We start from the raw sequence: 26,650 nt of genomic DNA on the forward strand, positions 1-26,650 counted from the left end.
TTAGAGGCTAGGATATCTACCAGGATGGATTTGTGGTCCAGCTGGGAGCCTGAAGAGACTTCATCCCCTTCCTACACTCCTTCCCAAAGCCTTGATTCTACTCCCGCCTCCTCCCCTTCCCAACCCAAATGACGCTATCCTTGCCCTCAACACTGGGAGCTTTGTCTGTGAGCATTGGAGGGGGATGGCTGCTGAGGGATAAGGAAGGCATGATTTACAGCCTAAGGCAGAAAAATCCTTGAACAAAGAAGTTTATTAACTGCGAAAAGCCACAAGGCCTGGTAATTCTTTGTTGGTGTAGGTTTGCCTTGTGTAATATGGGTGTGGTTTTGAGGGAAGCCCAGATGGTAGGGAGCCTTGGCCAGATTGCTGTGCGGATCTTTTTTTTTTCTTTTTTCTTTTTTTGTGATCATCTTGGGGCTTGAACACAGGGCCTAGGCACTGTTCCTAAGCTTTTTTGCTCAAGGCTAGCACTTTACCTCTTGAGTCACAGCTCTATTTTTTGCTTTTTGGTGGTTAATTGGAGATAAGAATCTATGGACTTCTTTGCTGTGCAGGCTGGCTTTGAACATGATCCTTAGATCTCAGCCTCCTGAGTAGCTATGATTATAGGTATGAGACCCTGCCACCTGTCTTTTTTTGGGGGGGGGTCAATTGTGGGGCTTGAACTCAGGGCCTGGGGACTCTCCTTGTGCTCTGTTTGTTTAAGGCTACTGTGCTATACCACCCATCTTTTATATTTTCTTGAATATCAGAATATGGCTTTCTTGGGGCTGGGGATGTGGCTTAGTGGTAGAGTGCTGGTCTATCATGCACGAAGCCCTGGGTTCAATTCCTTAGTACCACATAAACAACAACAACAAAAGAAGCCAGAAGTGGCACTGTGGCTCAAGTGGGAGAGTGCTAGCCTTAAGCAAAAGAAGCTCAGAGACAGTGCCCAGGCCCTGATTTCAAGCCCCAGGACTAGCAAAAAAAGAATATGGCTTTCTCATAACCATATTAACTTCCTGCACACAAAAAATGTCCTTAGCAAATTGCTGCATGATCATATACTTACTATTTTGTCTTGAGCTTACTTTCAAAATTACTTTTAAACATTCTTTACAAGGACAGGTTGAATATTTCTCACATTTTTTCACCATTTTGTTCAGTTTTAGTCACAAATTCCATCTTTCCTGACAGGGCTGGCTTTAAACTTAGATCTTTATATCTCAGCCTCCTGAATAGCTAGGATTACAGATGTGAGCCACTAGCACAAATTTATGCATGTTTACAATGCACAACATGATGTATGGAAATATGTATACATTATTGAATGACTAAATAGACCTAACTGGCTATATGACCAAAGGAAACAAAACCGATATGTTAAGTTGATAGCTGCAGTCCCATCGTCATTGCAGAAGTATTCACAATTGTTAACGTACGAAGTCAGCCTAAATGTCTATCAACAGATGAATGGATGGAAAATGTGCTGTATACACAATGGAATACTATTCCACAATCAAAAGAAGGAAATCAGGGGAGTGTAGTTGTGGAGGAGGGAGGGAAGGAATGGTAGGGGTAAAACAAAGGAGGAGGTAACAATGCTTGATAGGAAATGTACTCATTACCTTTCTCATGTAACTGTACAGTATTTTTACAATAAAAATGTATTAAAAGTGAAAAAAGAAGGAAATCTTGCTGTTTATAACAATATGCATCAACCTTGAAAGCCTCAGGTTAAGTTTAAATAAGCCAGGTACAGAAAGACAAATACTGCATGGTCTCACTCATATGTGGAATCTAAAAACTGTTGAGTAGCATGGTGGTTCCCAGGGCTTGGACAATGAGCAAGTAGAGGTTAGAGTGATGTTCAAAAGATATGAAGAAGACTAAGTTTTAAAGATTTATTGCATGATCTGGCAACTATACTTAATGATGTATTTTTTGGAAAGTTGTAGAAAGTAGACTTGAAGTGCTACCATACCGTCATATAAAATGGTGGATAGGTAAGCTGGACACTTGTGATTTACGCCTGTAATCCTTGCTACTCAAGAGGCTGATATCCAATGGCCATGGTTCAAAGTCAGCCCCAGCAGAAAAATCTATGAGACTCTTATCTCTAATTAATTAGCAAAAAGAAATAGAGCTGTGACTCAAGTGGTAGAACACCAGCCTTGAGTGGAAAAAGCCAAGTGAGAGCACAAGGCCCCAAGTACAAGCCATACTACTGGCACAAAACAAGAAATGACAGGTAAGATGACACATATGACTATGTGATTTAATTCTTACAATGATCCTACCTCTGAGAAGTAAAAGAAACTACCTTGGGTCATATAGTTAGTAAGTGCCATAGGGAATTTTCAACACAGCGTTGACTGAACAAACATACGCCTCCTTTTCGCACAGCACATTTCTTGAGCTCAGTGAGACTGTTACAGCTTGGGGAAGACTCAGAGAAAGCTTCTGAGGAGTACAGTCAGTTTCTGTGAGGTCAGAAAGGGCAGAGCTGTGACCTCATACGTGAAAGCTACAGGAAAAAATATTTGAGCTTGAGACAAAGAATGGAGAATATGCTTCTTGTGAGGGGAGGCACCTAAGGATGGGAATCCACAGAGGTCTGTGTTCATAGGCAGTTGGAGGATGTGAGCTCTTCCCTCTGTCTAATTTGATGAGGCATAGAGAGGAAATCCACTGTGCCTGGCCCTTGAGACCCATCATTCAAGGAGGCCTCTTTTGTGGGAGCCAGGGTCTGGGAGGAAGAAGGTATACTCCTTGGGAGGAATTGACTAAAGTTGAGGCCATCCTGGAACCCAGCAGTCATCTGGCCTATGACCAGACGGGAAACAGACTGGAGAGGAAGCACCCTCCTTGGCACAAGTGATAAATAACTGGCAACAATGGAAAGCCATAGCTTAAGGAGGCTCAGAGCCTGGTGGGAAATGAAAGTGGGGCCCCAAATTGCCCCCTCAGTTTACCTCAGTTTCTCATGAATATGCTCACTGCCAGGAAAAAGAGACAGCTACAGGAATTCTGTGGCCTGCTTGCCAAAGAATTTTAGACTGATTTCTTCAGCTTCATCTTGGATTACCAAGTTGACACTAGGGGGCAATGTCACCACTGTGAGTAGCATTTTTGACAACCATCCGCCAGGTTTCTTCCCTACTTAGCTTCTTTAGTCTTGGCTATATAGTTTGTTTCTACTTCCCCTCTCCTGTCTTTGAGCTTTGGGTCAGACATGGAATCTCAGTGCATACATTAATTCATCTACTTACTGCCTCACTGACTGTTCACTAGACCTAGCAAACACCATCTCTGCCCGTATTAATTAGGATTTCTTTATCTATAAAAGCATAGATAAACACATGAAGCATAGATAAAACACTTGCAGCGTTCCTCCTACAAAGGAGGAAAGAAATATTCTTGAGACTCAGATTACATGGAATGGGGCATTGGATCTTGATGATCTTTGATTTCTTATTTAGCATCTTAGAAATTTTCTCAGTAAGATGGTAACCATATTAAGATGTGAAAGATTGGGCTGGGAAGGTGGCTCAGTGGTAGAGCGCTTGCCTTGCATGCCTGAGGCCCTGGGTTCGATTCCTCAGCACCACATAAGCAAAGAAGAAAAAAGCCAGAAGTGGCACTGTGGCTCAAGTGGTAGAGTGCTAGCCTTGAGCTGAAGAGCTGAGGGACAATGCCCAGGCCCAGAGTTCAGGCCCCATAACCTGACCCCCCCAAAAAAAAGATATCAAAGATTTTCTTTTTAATCCTGAATTATAGTGCCTAGTGCATAGCAAGCATTCTAACCTTGGTCTTTCTCACTGAGAAAATATAAGTAGGGGGAAATTACAATGGTACTTCATTGAAGGGAACCATGAAATCACAAAGACTTTTTGGCTTAGTAAAGTAGTTGGAATTTGTGGACTTTGCAGTAAGGACAGCAGCCTTTCTCTCTCTTTCTCTCTCTTTCTCTCTCTCTCTTCCTGTTCCTCCCCCTCTCTTTCCTTTCCGCCCCTCTCTCTCCCTCATCCTCTCTCTCCTTTCTCTTCTCTCTCTCCTTTCCTCTCTCTCCTAGAGCTTGAACTCAGGACCTAGGCACTCTTCTTCAACTTTTTTGTTCAAGGCTAGTACTCTACAACTTGAGCCACAGTTCTACTTCTAGCTTTTTGGTGGTTAATTGGAGATGAGTCTCAAGGATTTCTCTGCCTGGGCTGGCTTTGATTCTCAGATCTCAGCCTCCTTAGTAGGTAGGATTACAGGCAAGAGCTACCAGCACTCAGAAAACAGCCGTGTCATTTATTCTGTTTTTATTTTATAAAATGTTTAATGTGTATTACTATAGTAATAAGTCTTTCTATTTTAAGGATGGGGAGCTGAGGCTTAGAAGAGAGAGTGGGTTCTGCTCAAGGACACAGAGCTATAGGAAGTAGTATGTTTGGGTCTTGGGCCAGGCAAGATAGCATTTCCAATTTTCTCTGTGCCTTGTCAGCTATGTTCTCTATGAATCTACCCCCATCCTCTTGCCTGCTCCCCAAACTCAAACCCTAGCTTCAGGTGTTTGGTGCTATTGCTCCCTGGAGCCACAGTGAGTTGGGAAGATGCAACAATGTCTATAGCCCCTCTTGGAGTTCTCTCATTATACATTGATTTGCTTTGAGGTGTGTGGTTCACTGCAACTGCCAATCCCATAATAGGATCTCTGTAGGCCTCAGGTGTTTGGGCATTGACATAGTTTTGTACATAATTTCTCATGTGGTTCTTCTGGTGGCTCCAGCCTTGCTTCTTGCTTCTGCTCTGGGCTTCTTAAGTGGCTGATGCTGTCACCGCTTATTTATTCAGACAGATGCATGGGGTATACAAGGAGGGAGGATTCAGCTCTGGAAATGATTTGAGACCCCCTCCTCCAACCTTACTCAGCCCTCAGCTTAGTCTGCACATGAAAAAGAGAAGTAATGGGTGTCTTCCTTACATCTGGGAGCCCTGCTCAGGATTTTCTCAAGAGCTAGATCTTTTCCATCCACTGGATTTCAGTTTTCCACTTCATGCAACTTTTGGGGATTTGTGATGTGGGGCAGACCAGAATTCACAGGCTTCTGTATCTTTTTTTTCCCCTTTTCTTTTTGTTCTTTTTTTTTTTTTTTTTTTTTTTTTTTTGTACCAGAACTGGGGCTTGAACTCAGGGCCTGGGTACTGCTCCTTAGCTCTTATGCTCAAGGCTGATGTTCTATCAGTTGAGCCACAACTCCACTCCTGGCCTTTTAGTGGTTAATTTGGAAATAAGTGTCTCACAGACTTTCTTGCCCAGGCTGGCTTTGAACTGTGATTCTCAGATCTCAGCCTGCTCAGTCTAGGATTAGTCCCTAGTGTCTGCAGTTTCTTAAGCCAGTACCTTACAGACTGAAGTTCCTAGTACCTCTAGGTATATGTGGCAGATTCTAGGGGGTGACATAAAGCTATGGGATGAAAATGATTTAGTACATGTGTTATAATTATTTAAAAATCATTATTTACGGAATAGGAAATAAAATCTACACAGATGATTAAGACTAAACCTGGGGCTTCAAAGAAATTCTGTCTGGCTTGCAGCTATGTATCTTTCCATTTTACATCTTCATCTCACAACCCCCTCCAAACCCTTGAGTGTTTTTATTCTTTATTTTCTGCTGCTTAAGGATTTCTCCTATGGCAGCCTTGAGAAATACTAGCTTAGGTCAGATTACCTGGTGGGCTGGGTCCAAAATGGAACCAAGACAATTTATTTTTCTCAAAGGATGGAGGCATTTCTCAACAGTGAAACAAAAGGTCCTCTGTAATCATAGAGATTGTTCCTGGAACAAGGAGCTAGGTATTTCTCTCTACCTTGTGAAGGAGAGTTTTTTCACCTCTGGAGTGCAAATCTTAGCTGGCAGTGGGCAAAATTTGGTATTATTTATAAATTCTGAGAATTGGAAATAGGGTCTGATCAAATGGTTCTTGATATCCCATGGACTTTAACTGGAGATTTCCTTATAACTTGTGGTCAAGGGTCATCTGTGTGTGCTTCCTTCTTTTCAATTTCAGTTTTGACTTTTTCACTTTGGAACTTCAGCACAGGGTGAGAGACACTGCTTATGTCTCCAAGCCCTAGAACCTAGGGCAGTGGAAATTCTATGCTTCAATTTCTGTATATTCACACAAAAAAATGGTGCATAGAGAGAGAAAAATCCCCCACTGATCCTTAGATATTTCTTTTGACATTGCTTTAGCTATTGATTTATCTAACTTCTCAGAGCAACTCTGGATGTTAGAACTGCATTAGTTCCATGGTCCTCTCCCTACCCATTCATTGTCTGTGAAACAGACAATGTGATACAAGAGACTAAGGGACTTACTCCTGGGTCCTCCAATCTGTACAATCTGTACCTGCCTTAATTCCCTTCAACTCTAGGATTTCTCAGCTTCTTTAACTGGTTTGTTGGTGCAGGCAAAAGTTAGGTTCTTCCAGTTCTGTTCTTAGGCAGCTCCTAGCATCCTAGTTCTGTTGGTGCAACTTTTTGTTCTACATCTCCAGGGGACTTGCTCTCTCTCAAGACTAGGTCTTTTATTGGCAGTTCCTTCCCACCAATTGATTCTGAATACACTATTCTTCTGCAACCCTGTGGAAAATTAGTACAACTGCTAATTAAGCCTTACTTTTGATCTACAACAAGAGCTTAAAAAACTCACTTACATCTGTCCCTCTAGCCTATGTAAAAAGCCAGTATCACACTTCAGTATAAGCATTCACAGTTTTGCTGGCAGCTCTTGATGGTTAACTTAGAATAAGGGTCTTACCTAGCCCTTAGTCTTTGAACTTCCCTCACCATCTCTCATCACCATCTTTCCTTGCCCCATTTATTGTTTCTAAACGTGTTGTGTATGGAATAGTGCTGGGGTTTGAACTCATAGCTTTCCCTGGTATTCTACCACTTGAGTCATGTCTCCAACTCTTTTCTTTGCTTTAGTTGTTCTTCAGCTAGAGTCTTTTGGTTTCATGCTTTTGGATGGGCCAGCCTTAGACTACAGTCCTTGTACCTATGCCTCCCACGTAGCATGAGACACCATTATCAGGCTTTGCTTGTTGAAATGGGGTCTTCCTAAATTTTTATGCAGGCTATCTATCCTCAAAGCATGATCCTCCTGATCTTCATCTCCCAAGTAGCCAGTACTATAGACATGAGCCATCTTGCTCTCACTTAAATATATTCTTAATTACCCAAGTCTGCAAGAGGTGGGTAGGAAATAAGATTGTATTTCCAAGCAATTTGCAAATAAAAAAGTTCCAATGTAATTAGTGGAATGAAATAAATTAAAAGAGATATTATTTAAAACACATCACCAAATTGGTTAGATGGGGAAGCTGATAATTGGGAATGGAAATAGTGCCTTAAGAGCACACAGCTAGTTGGAGACTTTTGCTCGGGTTTCTTGATATCTGATATCAAACTATGATGAGAAAATGGGGACACAGGGACGTGTCTTGTTGTTTTGGGGAGATGGCTGTTGTCTGTGCCTAGTAGGAAATTAAGAAATCATAATTAATACAGAAGTGGTCCATGTTCAGTATATAGCTAGGGTATATTGCACAAACTCTAGTTTGGCAGCTAGTTAATTTAAGAGCCCTGAGGTCCTGTGAGACTGGCATCAAGACACAGCTGCTAGTGGTGCAGGCTGTGGAGGCAGACCCATTAGGACTCAGGTTTTTGCAGGCATCCCCTGTAAGCCACGGTTTCCGCACGTGTATCTTACAGGGTGGTTTTGTGTTCAAAGTCTGCTACATAGGGGGACATATTTCTTTCTTTCCTTTTTTTTGGTCAGTCCTGGGGGGGTGAACTCAGGGCCTGAGCACTGTCCCTGAGCTTCTTTTGCTCAAGGCTAACACTCTACTACTTGAGCCACAGTGCCTTTTCTGTTTATGTGGTACTAAGGAATTGAACTCAGGCCTTCATGCATGCTAGGCAAGCACTCTACCACTAAGCCACATTTCCAGGAGCTCATATTTCTTTGGGGCTCTGAAACATTGGGTGCCAAATGTGGTACTAGTCTTTGAGTGCACAGTACAGACTTTGTGGCAGTAATGAAGGTGTGTGTGTGTGAGTGTATGGTGTGTGTGTGAGTGTATGGTGTGTGTGTGTGTGTGTGTGTGTGTGTGAGAGAGAGAGAGAGAGAGAGAGAGAGAGAGAGAGAGAGAGAGAGAGAGAAATATAAACTTGCTCACAGAGGACATAATTCTTAGTCCTTCCTTGCTTCTATCAGGTTATATCTTTTAGATTCCCTACTGACCTCCCCCAACACCTCCATTTCCATCTCCTTCCCTGAAAAAAATAGAAAAGATAGGAAGTGCTTAATGTCCCTGACCTCATTAGGATGTGGCTCAGTTTACTGCTGCTAACTCTGCTCCCAGTTGGGGGCATGCTGGGGTGGAGCTGACAGCCTGACCATTAACATGCTGATGTCAGAAACTGGAAAACAGACCCTGACTGTCTTTTCCTGGCAGAGCTCCCTTTCCTGCCCACTGCTCAGCCAGGAGGCCCAGGGAACCAAAGGGCCCCTAGGCTAATTCACTGAGCTACCGTCTCTGTTTCTACTCTTAACCTGAGAGTAGTAAGAGGAATTATAACTAATATCTGACAAGGGCTAGCACAAAGCTTCTCAGCACCCAGGAGCAGCATAGCTTTGAAATATAGTTTCCACAGAGCTTGCTTTGTCTTCTGAAATGCTCTTGCTTGGGGTATTGTAAATGGGGTTGAGTCTAAGTGCAGGGGCATTGCACCCAATTTCTTTCCTTTTATCCCTTACACTCTCCTTCCATCTTCCCTCCCCTTCCCCTCCCCTCCCCTTCCCCTCCCCTCCCCTCCCCTCCCCTTCCCCTCCCCTCCCCTCCCCTCCCCTCCCCTTCCCTTCCCTTCCCTTCTGTCTTCCCTTCCCTTCTATCTTCCCTTCTTCTTCTTCCCTTCTTCTTCTTCCCTTCCCCTCTTTTTCTCCACTGCTGGGGCTTGAACTCAGGTCCTGATCCCTGCTCCTTAGCTTTCTTTTTTCTTTGGCCATGGGGCCTGAACACTGGGTCTGGGCTCTGTCCCTCAGCTCTTCAGCTGAAGGTCAGCGCTCTGTCACTTGAGCCACAGTGCCACTTCCAGCTTTGTCTGCTTATGTGGTGCTGAGGAATCGAACCCAGTGCCTCATGCATGCAAGGTAAGCACTCTACAACTGAGCCACCTTCCCAGCCCCTGCCCCTTAGATTTTTACTCAAGACTGATTATCTACTATTGAGCCATAACTTCACTTCCAACTTTTTTTGGGTGGGTTAATTGGAGATTCTAATGTCTCAGATTTGTCTGCTTCGACTGGCTTAGAATTGCAATCCTCAGGCTGGGAATGTGGCTCAGTGGTAGAGCACTTGTCTTGCATGCATGAGGCCCTGGGTTCGATTCCTCAGCACCACATAAGCAAAAAGAAAAAAAGCTGGAAGTGGCGCTGTGGCTCAAGTGGTAGAGTGCTAGCCTTGAGCTGAAGAGCTGAAGGACAGCGCCCAGGCCCAGAGTTCAGGCCCCACGACCGGACCCAAAAAATTAAAAAAAAAAAAAAAATTGCAATCCTCAGATCTTAGCCTCCTGAGTAGATAAGATTCAGATGTGAGCCTTGAACATCTGATATTTAATCCTGGGAAAGTGGCTCAGTGGTAGAGCGCTTGCCTTGCATGCATGAGACCCTGGGTTCGATTCTTCAGCACCACATAAGCAGAAAAAGCTAGAAGTGGCGCTGTGGCTCAAGTGGTAGAGCACTAGCCTTGAGCCAAAGAGCTGAGGGACAGTGCCCAGGCCCAGAGTTCAGGCCCCACGACCAGCCCCCCCCTCCAAAAAAACCCCCTAAGTTTCTAAAGATAAAGGAAAATAAAGAAAGGCTGAGTTGATTATACCAATGATTTATAATGTCATCAGTTATTCCCAAGTAAGAAATTTTTTGTGAAAACCTAAAGACAGAGTTCAGGGAGCTTCTAGGTAAGCTAAACATGTAGACTTTAGTGGAGATAGATGGCTTGAGGACACAGACACTCTGCACCCCTTCTGTCACATACCCTTGATAGCTCTTTTTTTTCTGGTTGTTAATCTATATCCTTTGTAATAACTCTTATAATAGGCAAGCATGGGTTGGGTGCCGGTGGTTCATGCCTGTAATCCTAGCTACTCAGGAGGCTGAGATCTGAGGATCAAGGTTGGAAGCCAGCCAGGGCAGAAAGTCCCTGTGAGACCTTTTTTGGTTGGTTGTAAGGCTTGAACTCTGGGCCCCGGGTACTGTTCAACTCTTCAGCTCAAGGCAAGCACTCTACCACTTGAGCCATAGCGCCACTTCTGGTTTTCTGGTGGTTTATTGGAGATAAGAGTCTCACAGACTCTCTTGCCTAGGTTGGCTTTGAACCACAATCCTCATATCTCACCCTCCTGAGTTGCTAGGATTTATAGGCATGTGGCACAAGTGCATTTGGTTCCTGTGAGACTCTTATCACCAATAAGTGACCCAAAAACCAGAGGTGGCGCTCTGTGGCTCAAATAGTAGAGTGCTAGCCTTTGGCACAAAGAGTTCTCAGGGACAGCACCTAGGCACTGAGTTCAAAACCTACAACTGACAAAAAAGGCAAGTAAATAATGCTGCGATAAACATAGTTGTGCTGGTAGCTTTAGTATGGCCTTGTTTGTGATCATTTGGGTAAATGCCCAAAAGTGGAATTGCTGGGTCATAGGAGACTCTATGTGTAGTGTTTTGAGGAACCTCCATACTGCTTTCCAGAGATATTGAACAAGTTTACACTCCCACCAACAATGCAGTAGGGTTTCCTTCTGTTCACATCCTCTCCAGCATCTGTTTAGATTTCTTGATTACAGCCATTCTAACTGCGGTGAGGTGGTATCTCAATGTTGTTTTGATTTGCGTTTCTTTTGTGGCTAGAGAAGTTGAGCATTTTTTCATGTGTCACTTGGCCATTCTTATTTCTTCTTCAAAGAAGTTTCTCTTTAAGTCTTTAGCCCACTTATTAATCATGCAGTTGTTTCTTTGAGGATTTGTTGTTACCATAGCTAAGATATGGAACCAACTCAGATGCCCCTCAGTAGATGAATGGATCAAGAAAATGGGATACACACACACACACACACACACACACACACACACACACACACACACATATAATGGAATTCTATACCTCCATCAGAAGTAATGACATCACCCCATTTGTTAGGAAATGGAAGGATTTGGAAAAAATTATACTAGGTGAAGTAAGCCAGGCCCAAAGAAACATAGGTCCTATGGTTTCCCTTATTTGCAATATCTAGTATATGTCTAGGACAAGCAGAAAAGGTCAGAAGGTATGTACATATGACCATATAAGATGATGCTAAGTGAAATGAACCACAAGATAGGGACACAAGAGATTTTTATATTGCTGTTGTTTTAAATGTATTTATAATTTACTATATGATTTGTTTTGTTTCTTTTGTATGTTCTTCTCCCATGGTATAACCCCTGTTTTCACTGTATTTGATTCCGGTGCCCTGCATCTTGTTTATATATTTTTCTAATTTGGGGAGGGGAAGATAAATAACAAAATGCTGAAGTAAGGATACAGGTTGACCCATTGTAACAATGAGATGTACAAGACACTATGTTGAAAACTAACTTTACAACTTTGGCGGGGGTGTGGGGGGTGGGGGGATGGGGGGAGGGAAGAGTTGTGGAGGTGGGGAGGGAAGGGATGGTAGGGGAAAAACAAAGAATGAGGTAATAATGCTGGATAGGAAACGTACTCATTACCTTTCTCATGTAACTGTAACCCCTCTGTTCATTATCTTTACAATAAAAATATATACTAAAAAAAAGACCCAAACTTACAAAATAAACAAAATATAAATAAATACATAAATAAACTAAAAAAGGCAAGTAAACATAAAAAGATAAAGACAAAATTTTGGAGTAAGCCAGGAGACCAGGATATAGGAGTTAACCCAATAATCTCTGCTGGAAGCCTATAATTTGTATAGAAGTAGACAGCTACATGGTGCTATAGGGGGTGGTAAAGAGCACTGGATCTGAATGGATTTGGAGTTAAATAGAACTAGTTTAAATCCTGACTCTTCCACTCACTGTCTGAAACTTGAATAAATCATTTTATTTCTGAATTCATTTTTGCTATCTACAAAATGGGCCTAATTGTATCATAGAGCTATTATAAAACTTAATGAAGGTAACAGAGCTAAGTTATTGGTGTGGTACAGTGTTCCTAAATAATGCAGAGCTGTTGATGCATCTCCCCCCCCCACCTCTCTCTCCTCCTCTCCCCCCTCTCTCTGTGTCTGTGTGTACACTAGGGCTTAAACTCAATGTCTGGACCTGTCCATTAGGTTTTTTATTCAAGGCTGGTGCTCTACATTTGAGCTACAGCTCCATTTCTAGCTTTTTGCTGGTTGATTGGATATAAGAGTGTCATGGATGTTCCTGCCAAGACTGGTTTTGAAACTCAATCCTCAGATCTGCAGTCTTCTGAGTAACTAGGGTTACAGGTGTGAGCCACCAGTTCCAGCTCCACCTGCGTATTTTTAGGGGGTGGGAGGGGCTACTGGTACTCAGGGCCTGAGCTGCTTTTGCTCAAGGTTAGTGCCTTTTGCTCAAGGTTAGCCATAGCTCCACTTCCAGCTTTTTTGGTAGCTTTAGTGGAGATACCAGTCTCATGGACTTTCCTGCCTGGGCTGGGTTTGAATCACAATCTTCAGATCTTAGCCTCCTGAGTAGTTAGGGTTACAGGTGTGAGCTACTAGTGTCCAGCTCCAGCTGTGTATCTTAATTGTTCAAAATCATAGGTTTGGTTTCATTATGACACTTTCATATATGCTTATAAAAATGTACTTTGATCGTATTTGCCCCCGTTACCCTGTCTTGTCCCTCTCCCCCTTTTCATTGGTCTGTCTGCTTCCAAATAGTCTTCTATCATGTCTTCTTAGAAAGTTTAGATTCTGCACATTACATTTTTGACTGCTGCACGAGTGTGTTTTCTTTCTAGACTGTGAGCTCTTAACACCTATTAAGGACAGAGACAAAATTGGCTCCACCTTGTGCTTTTTATGCCTGGCATACTGTAGGTATTCAACCAGTGTTTTGGGGGGCTTTTATTTTCCAGGTGGTGAAAACAATTGGCCTGCGGGAAGTTTGGTTCTTTGGTCTGCAGTACCAGGACACTAAGGGTTTTTCCACTTGGTTGAAACTCAATAAGAAGGTAACTGGTTATTCCTCTTTTGGGTTTAGAATTATTTCTCCCAACAAAATGAGCTCAAGGGATAATGTACTAGCTAGTAAATCTGGGATACTTATGGCTTTGGTTGTCATTGGGTTTTTTATTAATCACCTTTGCTTTTTTTGGTTAGTCTTGGGGCTTGAACTCGGGCTGGGTGCTGTCCCTGAGCTCTACAGCTCAAGGCAAGTGCTCTGCTATTTGAGCCACAGTGCGACTTTGGTTTTTTGGTTGTTAATTGGAGATAAGAGTCTCATGGACTTTCCTGCTCGGACTGGATTTGAACCATGATCCTCAGATCTCAACCTCCTGAATAGTTAGGATTATAGGCATAAGCCACCAGCGCCTGGCTATTAATCACCTTTATAAGAAGGACAGAGGACTTAGCCATGGCAAAGATGTTAGTCTCTATCCCTTTTGACTTCTACCAAGAAGAATGTCCAGGACCAAGACTTATTTTAAACCAAAGCTATTAATGATTCTTCAACAGAGAATTAGTATACTGGGGATGTAACTCAATGGTAGAGCATATTCAGAGCTCTGAGTTTAGTCCTAAGCATGGAAAAATATAAAAAAGGGGATTGATATCCTTTTCTTTTTTTCAAACTCAAGGGCTATATTTGTTTAAAAGAGATGCATAGCAAAAAGAAAAGTACTCTTTATGTGACTTATATAACTATAACCCTTCTGTACAATAGCAATAAAGATGTACAAAAAGAGGCATAGACTTTTAAACAGAGCAAAGATCTTAAAGATATGCCTTTAGCCTGTCCTTCACTCACTGAACTACTGATGTCTGATCTCATATAGATGCTTCCTTTTTTTCCCTTTTTTATGTGTGCCAGTAACGACTTGAACTGAAGGCTTTTTTACTCAAGAATAGTAGCACTCTACTACTTGAGGCACAGCTCCAGTTCCATGTTTTTGCTGGATAATTGAAGAGTCTAACGGACTTTTCTACCCTGGCTGCCTTCAGACCTCAATCCTCAGATCTCAGCCTTCTGAGTCACTAGGATTATAGGCATGAGCTATGAGTGTCTGGCTTACTAAAGCCTATTTTTGAGAGCCTGTAATTCCTTGCTATTCCCAGGTGACTGCACAGGATGTGCGGAAGGAAAGCCCCCTTCTCTTCAAGTTCCGGGCCAAGTTCTATCCTGAGGATGTATCTGAGGAATTGATCCAGGACATCACTCAACGCCTGTTCTTTCTGCAAGTGAAGGAGGGGATTCTCAATGATGACATTTATTGCCCACCTGAAACTGCCGTGCTGTTGGCCTCCTATGCTGTCCAGTCCAAGTATGGTGATTTTAATAAGGAGGTGCACAAGTCTGGCTACTTGGCTGGAGACAAGTTGCTGCCCCAGAGGTAAGGTGGTACCCTGACTTCCTTTACCCTGGTCAAAGGGGGCTGCAGCCCAAGGCTGACTAATCCCTGTTCCACAGGGGCTGCCAAATCTGTTCTTTCCACTAGGGTCTCTCTGAAGACTGTGTTCTGATGCCCCGAAAGATATATTGACACATAGTGTCATACTTTTTATTTTCTAGCTCCCAATATAAAAAGCCTTTTTCTTTCTCTCTGCCTGGTTAGAGAACTCCATTACCCTGGAGACAGGTGCTTATGTAGAACCAGAGATGGATTGATTTTTTTCCCCCTCCCTGGTCTTATTTTCTCTATCCTTTTCACTGATTTAGATCTTTTATTTCAGAAGTTCACAGGGGAAACAGAAATGCGTAAGATAGGGACATGGGGAGCTCAAACAGTCTTTTAATATTAATAACCAGTATACAGACTTCTCTGTTTTTGTAAACTTCAAAATTGGAAGTTCTGTTACTTTTTTTGTTTTGTTTAGGCATTATGACAATACATGAAACTAATAAAGCAGGCATTATCCTTATTCTCTGGCTTAGGAAATAGCGGTACAGAGGAACTTGCACTGAGTTGCCTCATCTCCCCACAGCTCATTTAAGAACAAGCCAGGCTCGAAACTCGAAGTGTGTGTGTGTGGGGGGGGTAACTGGGGCTTTAACTCAGAGCCTTGGTGCTGTCCCTTAGCTTTTTGCTCTAGGTTGTTAATTGGATGTAAGAGCCTAAGCTGGCTTTGAATCGCATCCTTAGATCTGAGCCTTTTGAATTTATAGGTATGAACCACCAGCACGTAGTATTGATTTTTTTTTTTTGTTGGTCATAGGACTTGAACTCTGGGCCTGGGCACTGTCCCTGGGTTCTTCAGCTCAAGGCTAGTGCTCTACCAGGTGAGCCACAGCACCACTTCCAGCTTTTTCTGTGTATGTGGTACTGAGGAATGAAACCTGGGGCTTATGTACTCTAGGCAAGCACTCTACCACTAGGCCACATTTCCAGCCCTAGTATTGAATTTTTTTTTTGTTGTTGTTGTTGTTGGTCATGGTTCCTGAACTCTGGGCCTGGGCACTGTCCCTTCGTTCTTCAGCTCAAGGCTAGCACTCTACCACTTGAACCACAGTGCCTCTTCCGGCTTTTTCTGCTTATGTGGTGCTGAGGAATCGAACCCAGGGCCTCATGCATACAAGACAAGCACTCTACCACTAAGCCACCTTCCCAGCTCCCAGTATTTAATTTTTTTAACCCTGAGTTTTTTTCTGTGACATGTGATATTCATTTCCATAGGCTGTTGGATTAGAAAGCAAAACTAAGCATCATTCTGGGCTCCCTCATGCCATTGGAGCTGCGGCATGTGTACAACCCATCAGAGTGTATTAAGGAAACTAGTTGTACCCTAAAACTCTCTCAGTCATTGCCATGATGCCTGCAATGCATATTTAAAGCAAACCTTGTTTATAGTCTAGTAGATCTGGGCTTGGTTCTCTGTTCTTTATCCAAAATCCATCTTCTTATCCATGAATGGCATTCTTTTAAATATAAAGTGTTGGTCCCAGGAGGATCTAGGGGAGAATGTGCTGGTTTGTTTTTTTTTTTAAGTTTCATCCCAACTCTGAGCCTCTCAGGTCCTCATGGACTTACGACACATTACTGTGCTTAGAGACTGCAGCACATTATTGTTTTTTGTTACAGGTACAAAGAAGGTAATCTCATCATCATCTGGTTTGGCCATCTGTTTTTGTAGCTATCCTACTTCTTAGGCAGTTCCTTATGTCTAATATCTTTATTAATTTCAATTTGAGTCTAGTGTACAACCTCAATGGGTCAATTGTAAATGTTTACCAATGCCTCAGAGAACTAAGGGGGATTCCTTTCCCTCCTGCACTTTGTCTTTCCAGAGTCCTGGAGCAGCACAAACTCAACAAGGACCAGTGGGAGGAGCGGATCCAGGTGTGGCATGAGGAACACCGGGGCATGCTCAGGTAAGCCTATTCAGCAGCTGTGAGCCCCACTCCCCCACCACTGCCCTTTGCAGGGAGAATGATAGTGGGTTCTAAAGAGATGAGGCAGACAATCCGGTGAATTAATAGATATTGCAGAAAGAGAATATAGGTGATTCTGGCAACTTGAACCATTATGAGGAATTCGTTTGTTTAGGTAAATAGTGGCAACTAAGTAGCTCAAAAAGTTTTGACTACAAAGAAATGGGGGAGGTCTCAGGATCCCCAGAGAATTTCTGGACTACTTGGTAGCTCTTTCCACAAAAAGTAAGAATGGGGAAAGGAGATCTCTGAACATTGCAAAGAATTTTTTTTCTAGTTGAGGAATAAACCTCATCATTTTTCCCAACAATACTCTCTAAGCTCTGATAAGAACTTAGATAAAGGTGCTTGTATAAAAGAGGCTTTCACAGAAGTGGTGCTGTGGCGCAAGTAGTAGAGCACTATTCTTGAACAAAAGAAGCTCAAGGACAGAACCCAGGCCCTGAGTTCAAGCCCCAGAACTGGCACCAGAGTAAGAGGTTTTCATAATGAATGAGGAGAAGAAAATAGCTTCTATAACAATTGACATGTCAGAGGCCATCAAAGCCTTCCTCCTTATTGGGAGCCTCAGATATGAGGTTCTTAACTATAAATTTACTTAACAAAAATCATGTAAGTTCTCTGTTCTCTGACATCAACTTCTATCTTCTTCCCCATGCCTGACAGTATCAGAAACACAGAACAAGTTGGCTTCTCTGTCTCCTTGAGTGACTAAGAGGCTTCCTTCTGTGACATACCCTTCCCTACTCTGTGTCATTTAGGGAGGATGCTGTCTTGGAATATCTGAAGATTGCCCAAGATCTGGAGATGTATGGTGTGAATTATTTCAGCATCAAGAATAAGAAAGGCTCAGAGCTGTGGCTGGGTGTCGATGCCCTGGGTCTCAACATCTATGAGCAGAACGACAGGTATCCCTTAAACCTCTTTTAGTTTGAATTGCTCTGATATATAGGGTTCATCCTTTTGGATACAGACTTTAGTCTTTTCTACTTAATGTAAGCTAGGCCTGATGATTTTATAATATCCTGTATGCATCTAAATCCTGTACACTGTTGTAGCCACTAACCACATGTGGCTATTGAACACTTGCAATGTGGCTACTCTCAATTGAGAGATGTTGTAAGCACGTTATCGAGTACACACCACTTTAATGACCTAATGTGAACAATTAAATGTGTATTGTCAGTGACAAAAATGACAAGAGAAATCAGCTTAAAGGAAGAAAGATTTATTTTGGTTCACAGTTTCAGAGATGTCAATCCATGGTTTCTTGGTGTAATTCCTTTGAGCCTGTGGCATGTGACAGACTAAAGCTGCTCCTTTCATGGAAGCCAGGAAGCAGAGCTGAAGAATGGGGATGGTGACCCAAGAGTATAACCCCAATGACCTACTTCCTCTAGCTAGGCTCTGCCCTAAGGTTTCTACTACCTTACAATAATACCATTAGCTAAAGCCCAAGCCACATGAATTTTGGGGAAATGTTTAAGATCTAAACTATAAACAGAATATTAAATCTCAGTGTTTTAAGAAAATATTTACATATTCTGATGATAGTATTTGGTCTGTATTAGCCTAAAGTGTTTATTCAATTAGTTCTACCTGTTTTTTTTTTTACTTATAGGTTAGAAAAAAATTAAAAAGTCATATATGTAATTTTTACTGCTTTTTAGGGTGCAGTTCTGGCCTAGAATTTGCCTCATCAAGATTTCAAGTTCAAGTTCCATGTAATCATTAAGTGGTTTTGTGCTTATAATTTTATTGTAGTTTTATCTCACTTGATTGTTTTTTACATTTGGTGTGTCCTTGGTGAGGATGGGGATCAGTAGATTATGGCTTCACATAATTCTGAATTCTGGAGTTCATTATTTGCCGTCTCTCCAACCTTTATAATATTTGATAGGAGAATCTCAGTTAAATAGGGCTGAAGGACTATTTTAAGATCCATGCCTCAACTAAAAATGGAACAAAATGAATCGTGGAGATTGGAACAGGATTAAGGTGTTGATTGTGGTATTTAGGAAGTCCTTTGTAAAACCTCAGTATTGGAAATTGACTTGATGGCATGTGATAGCTGAGCTAGCAATGAAAGGATACGAGTCAGGCAACAGTGCTGTCTGTCTCATCTTGCCTTTGTTCTAATGCTGTTGGTTTCCATTTGTACAGACTGACTCCCAAGATTGGCTTCCCCTGGAGTGAAATTAGGAACATCTCTTTCAATGATAAGAAATTTGTCATCAAGCCTATTGACAAAAAAGCCCCGGTGAGTGACCCTGATAGGTTCTTTGCCAAGGCTTGGATATGCTAGGGGCAATCATGTCATTATATCTGTCCCTCTTTTACTGGAATGTGAGAACATCTACTTAGGTGTGCATATGCATTTGGACAGGGTACACAAATGGAGACAGTTAGAAGGGAATACCAATACTAAGAAATAGCCAAGAGGCACCTTGTTACCTGTGCCTTCTGCATCTGTCTCTCAAGTGCTAACTTTTGTGGATAGTGAACACCATAAGAAGTACAAAGTGCTGCTCCTTAGGCAGTACTATTTGCTGCTCTGAGTAAGCACTGTGGTAGAAAGAGAATGCACCTCACCTTTCCAGTTCCTGAGCCCCAGAAGGTGGAGAGTTTGTGTATTTGGTGTGTGTGTTGTGTGTGTGTGTGTGTTGACCCACTATTAGGACATCTAAAACTGAGAGCTGGCATATTACCCCAGGTCGAACTCAAATTCACAATCCCTGTCTTTGGGGACAAGTGTCTTATCGATTAGAATACTGGGGCAAGTGTGGTCTATAATTGTGGAAAAAGGGCAAAGCCAGGAAAAGTCAACATCCAAAGATAGTCATCCACACTTAATTCTTTTTCATAGTTTTACTGTAGCACTCTTAGATTTTTCTCCAGAACAACCACCCTAAGATGAAGAAAATGCTTTGAGTCTAGTCCTATTCACATGCTCACCAAACTTCACACCAGCTTTCCTGCAGTTGACAGTATTTTTGAGGCTAAGTTAGACATGTAAAATGAAGTTCCTCTCCTCATGTACTTTGTATCCAACAAGAACCAGTGGCCATATTAACTGAGCCTGATCCATTTCACAAAGATTCAGCCTTCTTTGGCCCTGAGATGTCCTTCCCCTTTCTAGGTATTTCCTTCATCCCTCCCTCCCTCCCTCCCTCCTTCCCTCCCTCCCTCCCTCCCTTCCTCTCTTCCTCTCTTTCTCTCTTTCTTTTTTTTTTTTTTGTGTTGATCCTGGGGCTTGAACTCAGGGCCTGAGCAGTGTCCCTGAGCTTTTTCACTCAAAGTTAGTACTCTACCACTTGGGCTACAGTTCCACTTTCAGATTTTTTTTTTGGTGCTTAGTTGGAGATAAGAGATTCATGGACTTTTCTACCTAGGCTGGCTTTGAACCACAATCCTCAAATCTTAGCTTCCTGAGTAGCTAGGATTACAGGCATGAGCCCCTGCTGCCATGCTTGATAGTATTTTCTGTGTTATGTCCTTAAAGCCTCAACTACATGGGCATGTATTTAACAGCATACCTAACATCATACCTACTGCAGTGATGAAACTGAGGTTCAGAAAGATGGAGTGATTTTGATTTCTTCAGGGTCATACAACTAGTATTTATACCTTGGTCATTTGACCTTGAGACCCTGTGCTTCTTCCACTCTACCTAAAGCTGTGTGAGACGAAAGAAGTTTGCATTCATTGGCAGAGGAGATGGTGGCTAGCTTATCAGCTGGTGACCTTGGTCCAATGCTATTTGAAGTTTGAAACTCAAACTCACTGGATTTTCTTACGTGTTTTTTTTTTTATTGCTGCTGTGCTCAACTGTCGTCAGAAAAAGGTAAGTAAGAAAGCCAGCTGAGATGAAGGTCTTATTTAACAAACAACAACTAGGACAATCAGTATTTAGGGGATTTATATATTCATCTGTGCGTTTACAGTCTGCCTTGTTCCAAAAAAAATGACACAAGGGACTAGGTCTAGGATATACTTTTTCCAAGACTCCAGGACCAGTCCAGACATCCAGAGGGGTTAATATCCATACTTAATACCCATTAGGGTATTTTTCTAGGGTTGTTTGGCTTCTAAAAGAGGTCCTTTGAGACTCAGAAATATCTCTAGTTAGCAGAGAAGGAAATTGATTCATTGTAATTGAGAGTATTGTAGAAGAGTTTTTGTAAGTAAAGATTGAAAGAAATTGTGGTTTGGTAGAAAGAGCACTGGATTCTAGTGTGAGTCCTATTGCTAGTCTGTTCTTCGCATAAATGATCTTTGTAATACTTCTTTATCTTGTGCTGGTATTGGGGCTTGAACACATATCCTGGGTGCTCTCCCTAAGCTTTTTGGCTCAAGGCTGGTGCTCTATCACTTGAGCCACAGCTCCACTTTTGGCATTTTGCTGGAGATAATAAGCTTAGGGATTTGTCTCTCCCAGCTGATCCTTATATCTCAGCCTGCTAAGTAGCTAGGATTACAAGCATGATTGAATTTAATTTGTCTGAAGGTAGAAGCTCTCTTCTTCCTCCAAACTCATTTTGACTGCTATTTTGTCTCCAGGACTTTGTCTTCTATGCTCCTCGGCTGCGAATTAACAAGCGGATCTTGGCCCTTTGTATGGGGAACCATGAACTGTACATGCGCCGTCGCAAGCCCGACACCATCGAGGTGCAGCAGATGAAGGCACAGGCCCGGGAGGAGAAGCACCAGAAACAGATGGAGCGGTAGGTCTTACAGAGCTGGAATGGGGACAGTGTTGGGATAAGCCAGCTTCTCAAAGGCACCAGGCATGCATTGCATACTCATTCCTGAGAAGCAGCCATGAGAAGCATAGAAATTCACAGGCTTTGCCTGAAGGAGAGGATTTTGTAATAATTTCCCCTTATCTATGTTCTCATGCAATTGTTGTGCCAGTGAGATTCCATGCACATTTGTGGCATGTGAGGGCTTCATATGCATTTGAGTCTGTATTCTGCAAGGTTTTTTAAGCAGCAATGGGCAGAGCCTTCACAATTTTACAAAGCCCACAGTCCGTTATTCAAAATATAATTTGAGGCTCAGCACATCTCAGCATCAACTTGGGAATTTGCTAGAAAGGCAAAATTGGAGACCCTAACCCAGACCTGCTGATGAGAACATGCATCTCAAAATCCCAAGTGAAGCCAGTTATCAATGGCTTGCAGCTATAATCCTAGTTACTAAAGAGGCAGAGTTTTGAGGATCCAGGTTAGAAGCCAGCACATTTTGACAATCTGAGAGACTCATCTCCAGTTAACCAGCAAAAAATCAGAAGTAGGGATGTGGCTCAAGAGGTATAGCCCCAGTCTTGAGCAAACAAGGTAAGGTGCCCAGTCTGAGTTCAAGCCCCAGTAACCCCTCACCCTAAACACACAAAGGATAGAGGTAATTGTCTCTTCAGGTACCCAATGGGCACAGGAAAATATCTTAAGTCATTAGAGAAATGCAAATAATAATGAGATACCACTTCACACTCATTAATATAGATAAAACTAATAACAAATGGCTAATGAGGTTGTGAAGAAATTGGAATCCAGGTTTTTGCTAATAGGAATGACAAGTTGTGGGAAATTTTTGACAAATTCTCAAGAATGTCAGCATTGAATTACTATACTATATAATCCTGTATTTCTACTCTTGAGTAGCAACAGAGTTAAAATGGGCATTTAAAGAAATATATGCACACATGCATTCATAGTAGCACTATTCACAATCACTAAAAGGTAGAAATAGTCCAAATGTCTACCAATATATCAATGAATAAAACATTATAAATATATGCAGTGGAATATGTGTTAATCCATTTTGTCTTGCTAAAGCATACCCGAGGCTGAGAGTTTTTTTGTTTTTTGTTTTGTTTTGTTTTGGTTTGGTTTGTTTTGGTCCAGTCGTGGGGCCTGAAACTCTGGGCCTGGGCGCTGTCCCTCAGCTGTTCAGCTCAAGGCTAGCGCTCTACCACTTGAGCCACAGCGCCACTTCCGGCTTTTTTCTTTTTTCTTATGTGGTGCTGAGGAATCGAACCCAGGGCCTCAGGCATGCAAGGCAAGTGCTCTATCACTGAGCCACCTTCCCAACCCCAAGGCTGAGAGTTTTATAAAGAAAAAAAATATTTACCGAGTGCTAGAGATTCACACCTCTAATTCTAGCTACTTACAAGGCTGAAATCTGAGGATTATGATTCGAAGCAAGCTTGGGCAGGAAAGCCTGTGAGCCTCTTTATCTCCAGTTAGCCACCAAAAAATCCAGAAGTGGAGCTGTGGCTCAAATGGTAAAGCACTAGCCCTAAGCAAAAGAAGCTGAGGGACAGTGCCCAGGCACTGAGTTCAAGCCTCAGAACTGGCATCAAAAAAATTATTTTGACACATGGTTTGGAAGGTTGAGAAGTCCAATATTGGGCAGCTACATTTGGTGAGAGCCCTGTACAGTTTCATAATGTGTCAGAGAACATCACATAGCAGGGCCATGTGCACAGGAGAGGAGCACATGTGGGACTCATGGGTAGTACCAGTCGCACTTATACCAACCTACTCTCACAAATACAAATTCAGTTCTGAGGGACCTACCACATTCCTTCTGCACAGGCATTAATCTCTTTTGAGGGTAGTTCCTAATACCCTAATCACCTCAAATCAAGTTCCGCCTCATAAAGGTTTCACTACATCTCAATGCCATTACATTGAAGGCTGAACTTCTAGTACTAAAGCTTTCAGAGACAGACATATCTAAACCATAGCAGAATATCATTTTGCCATATATACTACAGGTGGATGTACCTCTCTAAAGCACTACCCTAGTGAAAGCAGTCACACAAAATGGTTAAATATTGTGTGATGCCATTTATATGAAATAATCTAGAATAGAAAAATGGGTATTGTCAGAGCCTGGGGTGGGGGATGGATAGAAAGGGTGACTGATGAATGAATATGGGGTTTTACTTTGGCATGATAAACATACTTTGTTTTTTTGTTTGTTTGTTTGTTTGTTTTGGGTCCAGTTGTGGGGCCTGAACTCTGGGCCTGGGCGCTGTCCCTCAGCTCTTCAGCTCAAGGCTAGCACTCTACCACTTGAGCCACAGCGCCACTTCCGGCTTTTTTCTTTTTTCTTATGTGGTGCTGAGGAATCGAACCCAGGGCCTCATGCATACAAGGCAAGCGCTCTACCACTGAGCCACCTTCCCAGCCCGATAAACATACTTTGGAAATAGAAAAAAATGGCAATACAACATTGTGAATATAGTAAATGGGTAGTGATTTTATATTATGTGACTTCACTTAATGAACTATTTGAGAAGATTCCAGGTTATTGCTATACAGGCTATCATTGAAGTAGCGCTACTCTAGTGTGTATTCTGTTCCAAACTGTTTGGAACCTCAGAAAACTTCTAGTAAGCTGAAAATAACTTCAAATGAAAATGTAAACATTAAAGTTCACATTTGTTATGAAAAAAAAAAAAAGTCTAGCCAGGTGCTGGTAGTCCATACCAGCAATCCTAGCTAATTAGGAATGTGAGACCTGGTGAATCATAGTTTGAAGTCAATCTAGGCACAAAAGTTGAGACTCCATCTCCAATTAACCAGTAAAAAGTCAAGCTGGAGGCATGGCTCAGATGGTAAAATACAAGATGTGAACAAGCAAACCAAGTGAGAGAGTAAAGCTTTGAATTCAAATCCCATTACCAGCAAAGAAAAAAAATTACCAAAATTGGAGAGTGGTTCACAGAGCAGCATCTGGCAGGAACATGTCCTCTAAGGCCTCACAATCTCATAGGAAGAAGAGAGGAAATACATAACACTCATGCACATGTATGCACACAAACACAGGACTGTTCCATTTAGTCACTTCATGTTTATTGAGCAGTGAAAAAAATGACAAAAAATATCCCCATTCTCAGCTGGGTGCTGGTGGCTCATGCCTTTAATCCTAGCTACTCAGGAGGCTGAGATCTGAGGATCGCAGTTCAAAGCCAGCTGAGGCAGGAAAAGCTGTGAAACTCTTATTTCCAACAAACCACCAGAAAACCAGAAGTGATGCTGTGGCTCAAGTGGTAGAGAGCTAGCCTTGAGTTGAGCTTAGAGACAGCACTAAGGCCCAGAGTTCAAGCCCTATGACCAACAAAAAAATTCCCATTCTCTTGAAGCTATCATTCTACTGATCAGACACAAATATAATAATTAAGCAAATTGTGTCATCTATGAGATGAGTAAAATGTGCTATGTAGCCAGATGCTAGTGGCTCATGCCATTATCCTAGCTGCTCAGGAGGCTGAGATCTGAAAATCTCAGTTCACATCCAGCCCAAGCAAGAAAGTCTGTGAGACGTTAATCTCCAATTTGCTAACAAAAAGCCAGAAGTAGAGCGGTGTCTCAAGTGATAGAGTTTTAGCCTTGAGGAAGAAAGCTCAGGGGCAGCATGCAAGCCCTGAGTTCAAGCCTACATACTGGCATACACATACAAACAAGTGTGATATAGCTCTGTCCCTGTAGCTCACACCTGTAATCCTAGCTAATTAAGAGGCTGAGATCTGAAGGTGATGGTTTGAAGCCAGCCTGGGCAGCAGTCTTGAGGCTCTTATCTACAATGAACTACCAAAAAAGCTGGAAGTGAAGCTGTGGCTCAAGTAGTAGAATGCTAGCTTCGAGCAAAAACAAGCTTAGGGGCAGCACCTAGGTTCTGAGTTCAATCCCCAGGACTGACACCAAAGAAAGTGCTATGCAGAAAAACAACAGAAAGAGATGAGAGGAGGGTATGCCAAATATTCTGAAGGCTCATGGGGGTGGGGGGGGGAAGACATGTAGCTAAGGGATAGAGGACTTTCTAAGAGTAAGAATAAGCAAATGCTTATTCCAGATATGCAGTAAACTTGGGAAGAAAGGAATCTAGAGATTTAGAGCAGGCAAAGGTAGGTTTACTCTCCAGATTTGAACATGGCATCTGACTGCAAAGCTAAAATTTGTCAGGGTCCCATAGGGCCACTTTACAGATAGAGAACCTGAAAACAAAGGCAAAGTAGTAAGATAACTAAGGCCACCCAGTGGTTTACTTGAAGAACCAGAGTTCTTGTTTGGGTCTTCTGACTGAGATCAAACAGATTGGATCCACAGTAGAGCAGCTGATTTAGGGCTCTATTGCAAGGGCAAGACTATGTGGAGCAAATGGACAGTGGCCCTAACTCAGAAGCTCTGGGTGTGTTGGAATGGTAGGTGCCAAAGGACCTAGGGCAAGGAAATCTCCAGACTCAGGGCATCCTTGCTGTCCTATTCACCTCTTCTATTCCTTCCCCCAGTGCTCTGCTGGAAAATGAGAAGAAGAAGCGTGAGATGGCAGAAAAGGAAAAGGAGAAGATTGAACGGGAGAAGGAAGAACTGATGGAGAGGCTGAAGCAGATTGAGGAACAGACTAAGAAAGCTCAGCAAGGTGAGGCTTAGTGTCACCATGAAGATTGGCTGTATTCTGCTTTACCCAGATTATAGAGTAGTACAACTGGGGCCACAGACTAAATCAGGGAGGTGGGGCAAGAAGCATTCTCAGTGCCTTCTGCCAGCTGTGCCTTGAGGTAGACAGTTCCTTCCTGGGAAGGAAGCTAATGAGCTATCTTCATCTCTGTGACCTTCATTGCTTTCTCCCTTCTTTTTTTCTGCCCAGAACTGGAAGAACAGACCCGTAGGGCTCTGGAACTTGAGCAGGAACGGAAGCGTGCTCAGAGTGAGGCCGAGAAGCTGGCAAAGGAACGTCAGGAAGCTGAAGAGGCCAAGGAGGCCCTGCTTCAGGCCTCCCGGGACCAGAAGAAAACCCAGGAACAGTTGGTAAAGCTGCACAGCAGGCTGGGTTGTGAGACTTGCGTTTTCTCTCTTGTTAGCAAATCTACTTCTAACTCCTTCTGCCTACAAGGCTGATTCTTGCCAGTAGGTCTTATCTAAATAGCTCATGTAACAACAGAGGGGCCCATCAGCTG

The 26,650-nt window shown here is 42.6% G+C and overlaps 1 protein-coding gene across 1 annotated transcript in view; it reads left to right on the forward strand.

Moving 5' to 3' along the window:
- The window catches only part of Msn (moesin), a 92,521-nt gene that overhangs the window by 60,392 nt on the left and 5,479 nt on the right, over positions 1–26,650 (forward strand). The window contains exons 3-10 of the mRNA XM_070040223.1: positions 13,169–13,264; positions 14,370–14,644; positions 16,537–16,620; positions 17,442–17,588; positions 18,844–18,940; positions 21,241–21,404; positions 25,982–26,112; positions 26,341–26,501. Coding sequence (XP_069896324.1) covers positions 13,169–13,264; positions 14,370–14,644; positions 16,537–16,620; positions 17,442–17,588; positions 18,844–18,940; positions 21,241–21,404; positions 25,982–26,112; positions 26,341–26,501 — 1,155 coding nt within the window. The remainder of the gene's footprint in view (positions 1–13,168; positions 13,265–14,369; positions 14,645–16,536; positions 16,621–17,441; positions 17,589–18,843; positions 18,941–21,240; positions 21,405–25,981; positions 26,113–26,340; positions 26,502–26,650) is intronic.

The sequence above is a fragment of the Dipodomys merriami genome, unplaced genomic scaffold (genome assembly GCF_024711535.1).
Source record: "Dipodomys merriami isolate MVZ:Mamm:240054 unplaced genomic scaffold, mDipMer1.0.p SCAF_3, whole genome shotgun sequence".
Lineage (NCBI taxonomy): Eukaryota > Metazoa > Chordata > Mammalia > Rodentia > Heteromyidae > Dipodomys > Dipodomys merriami.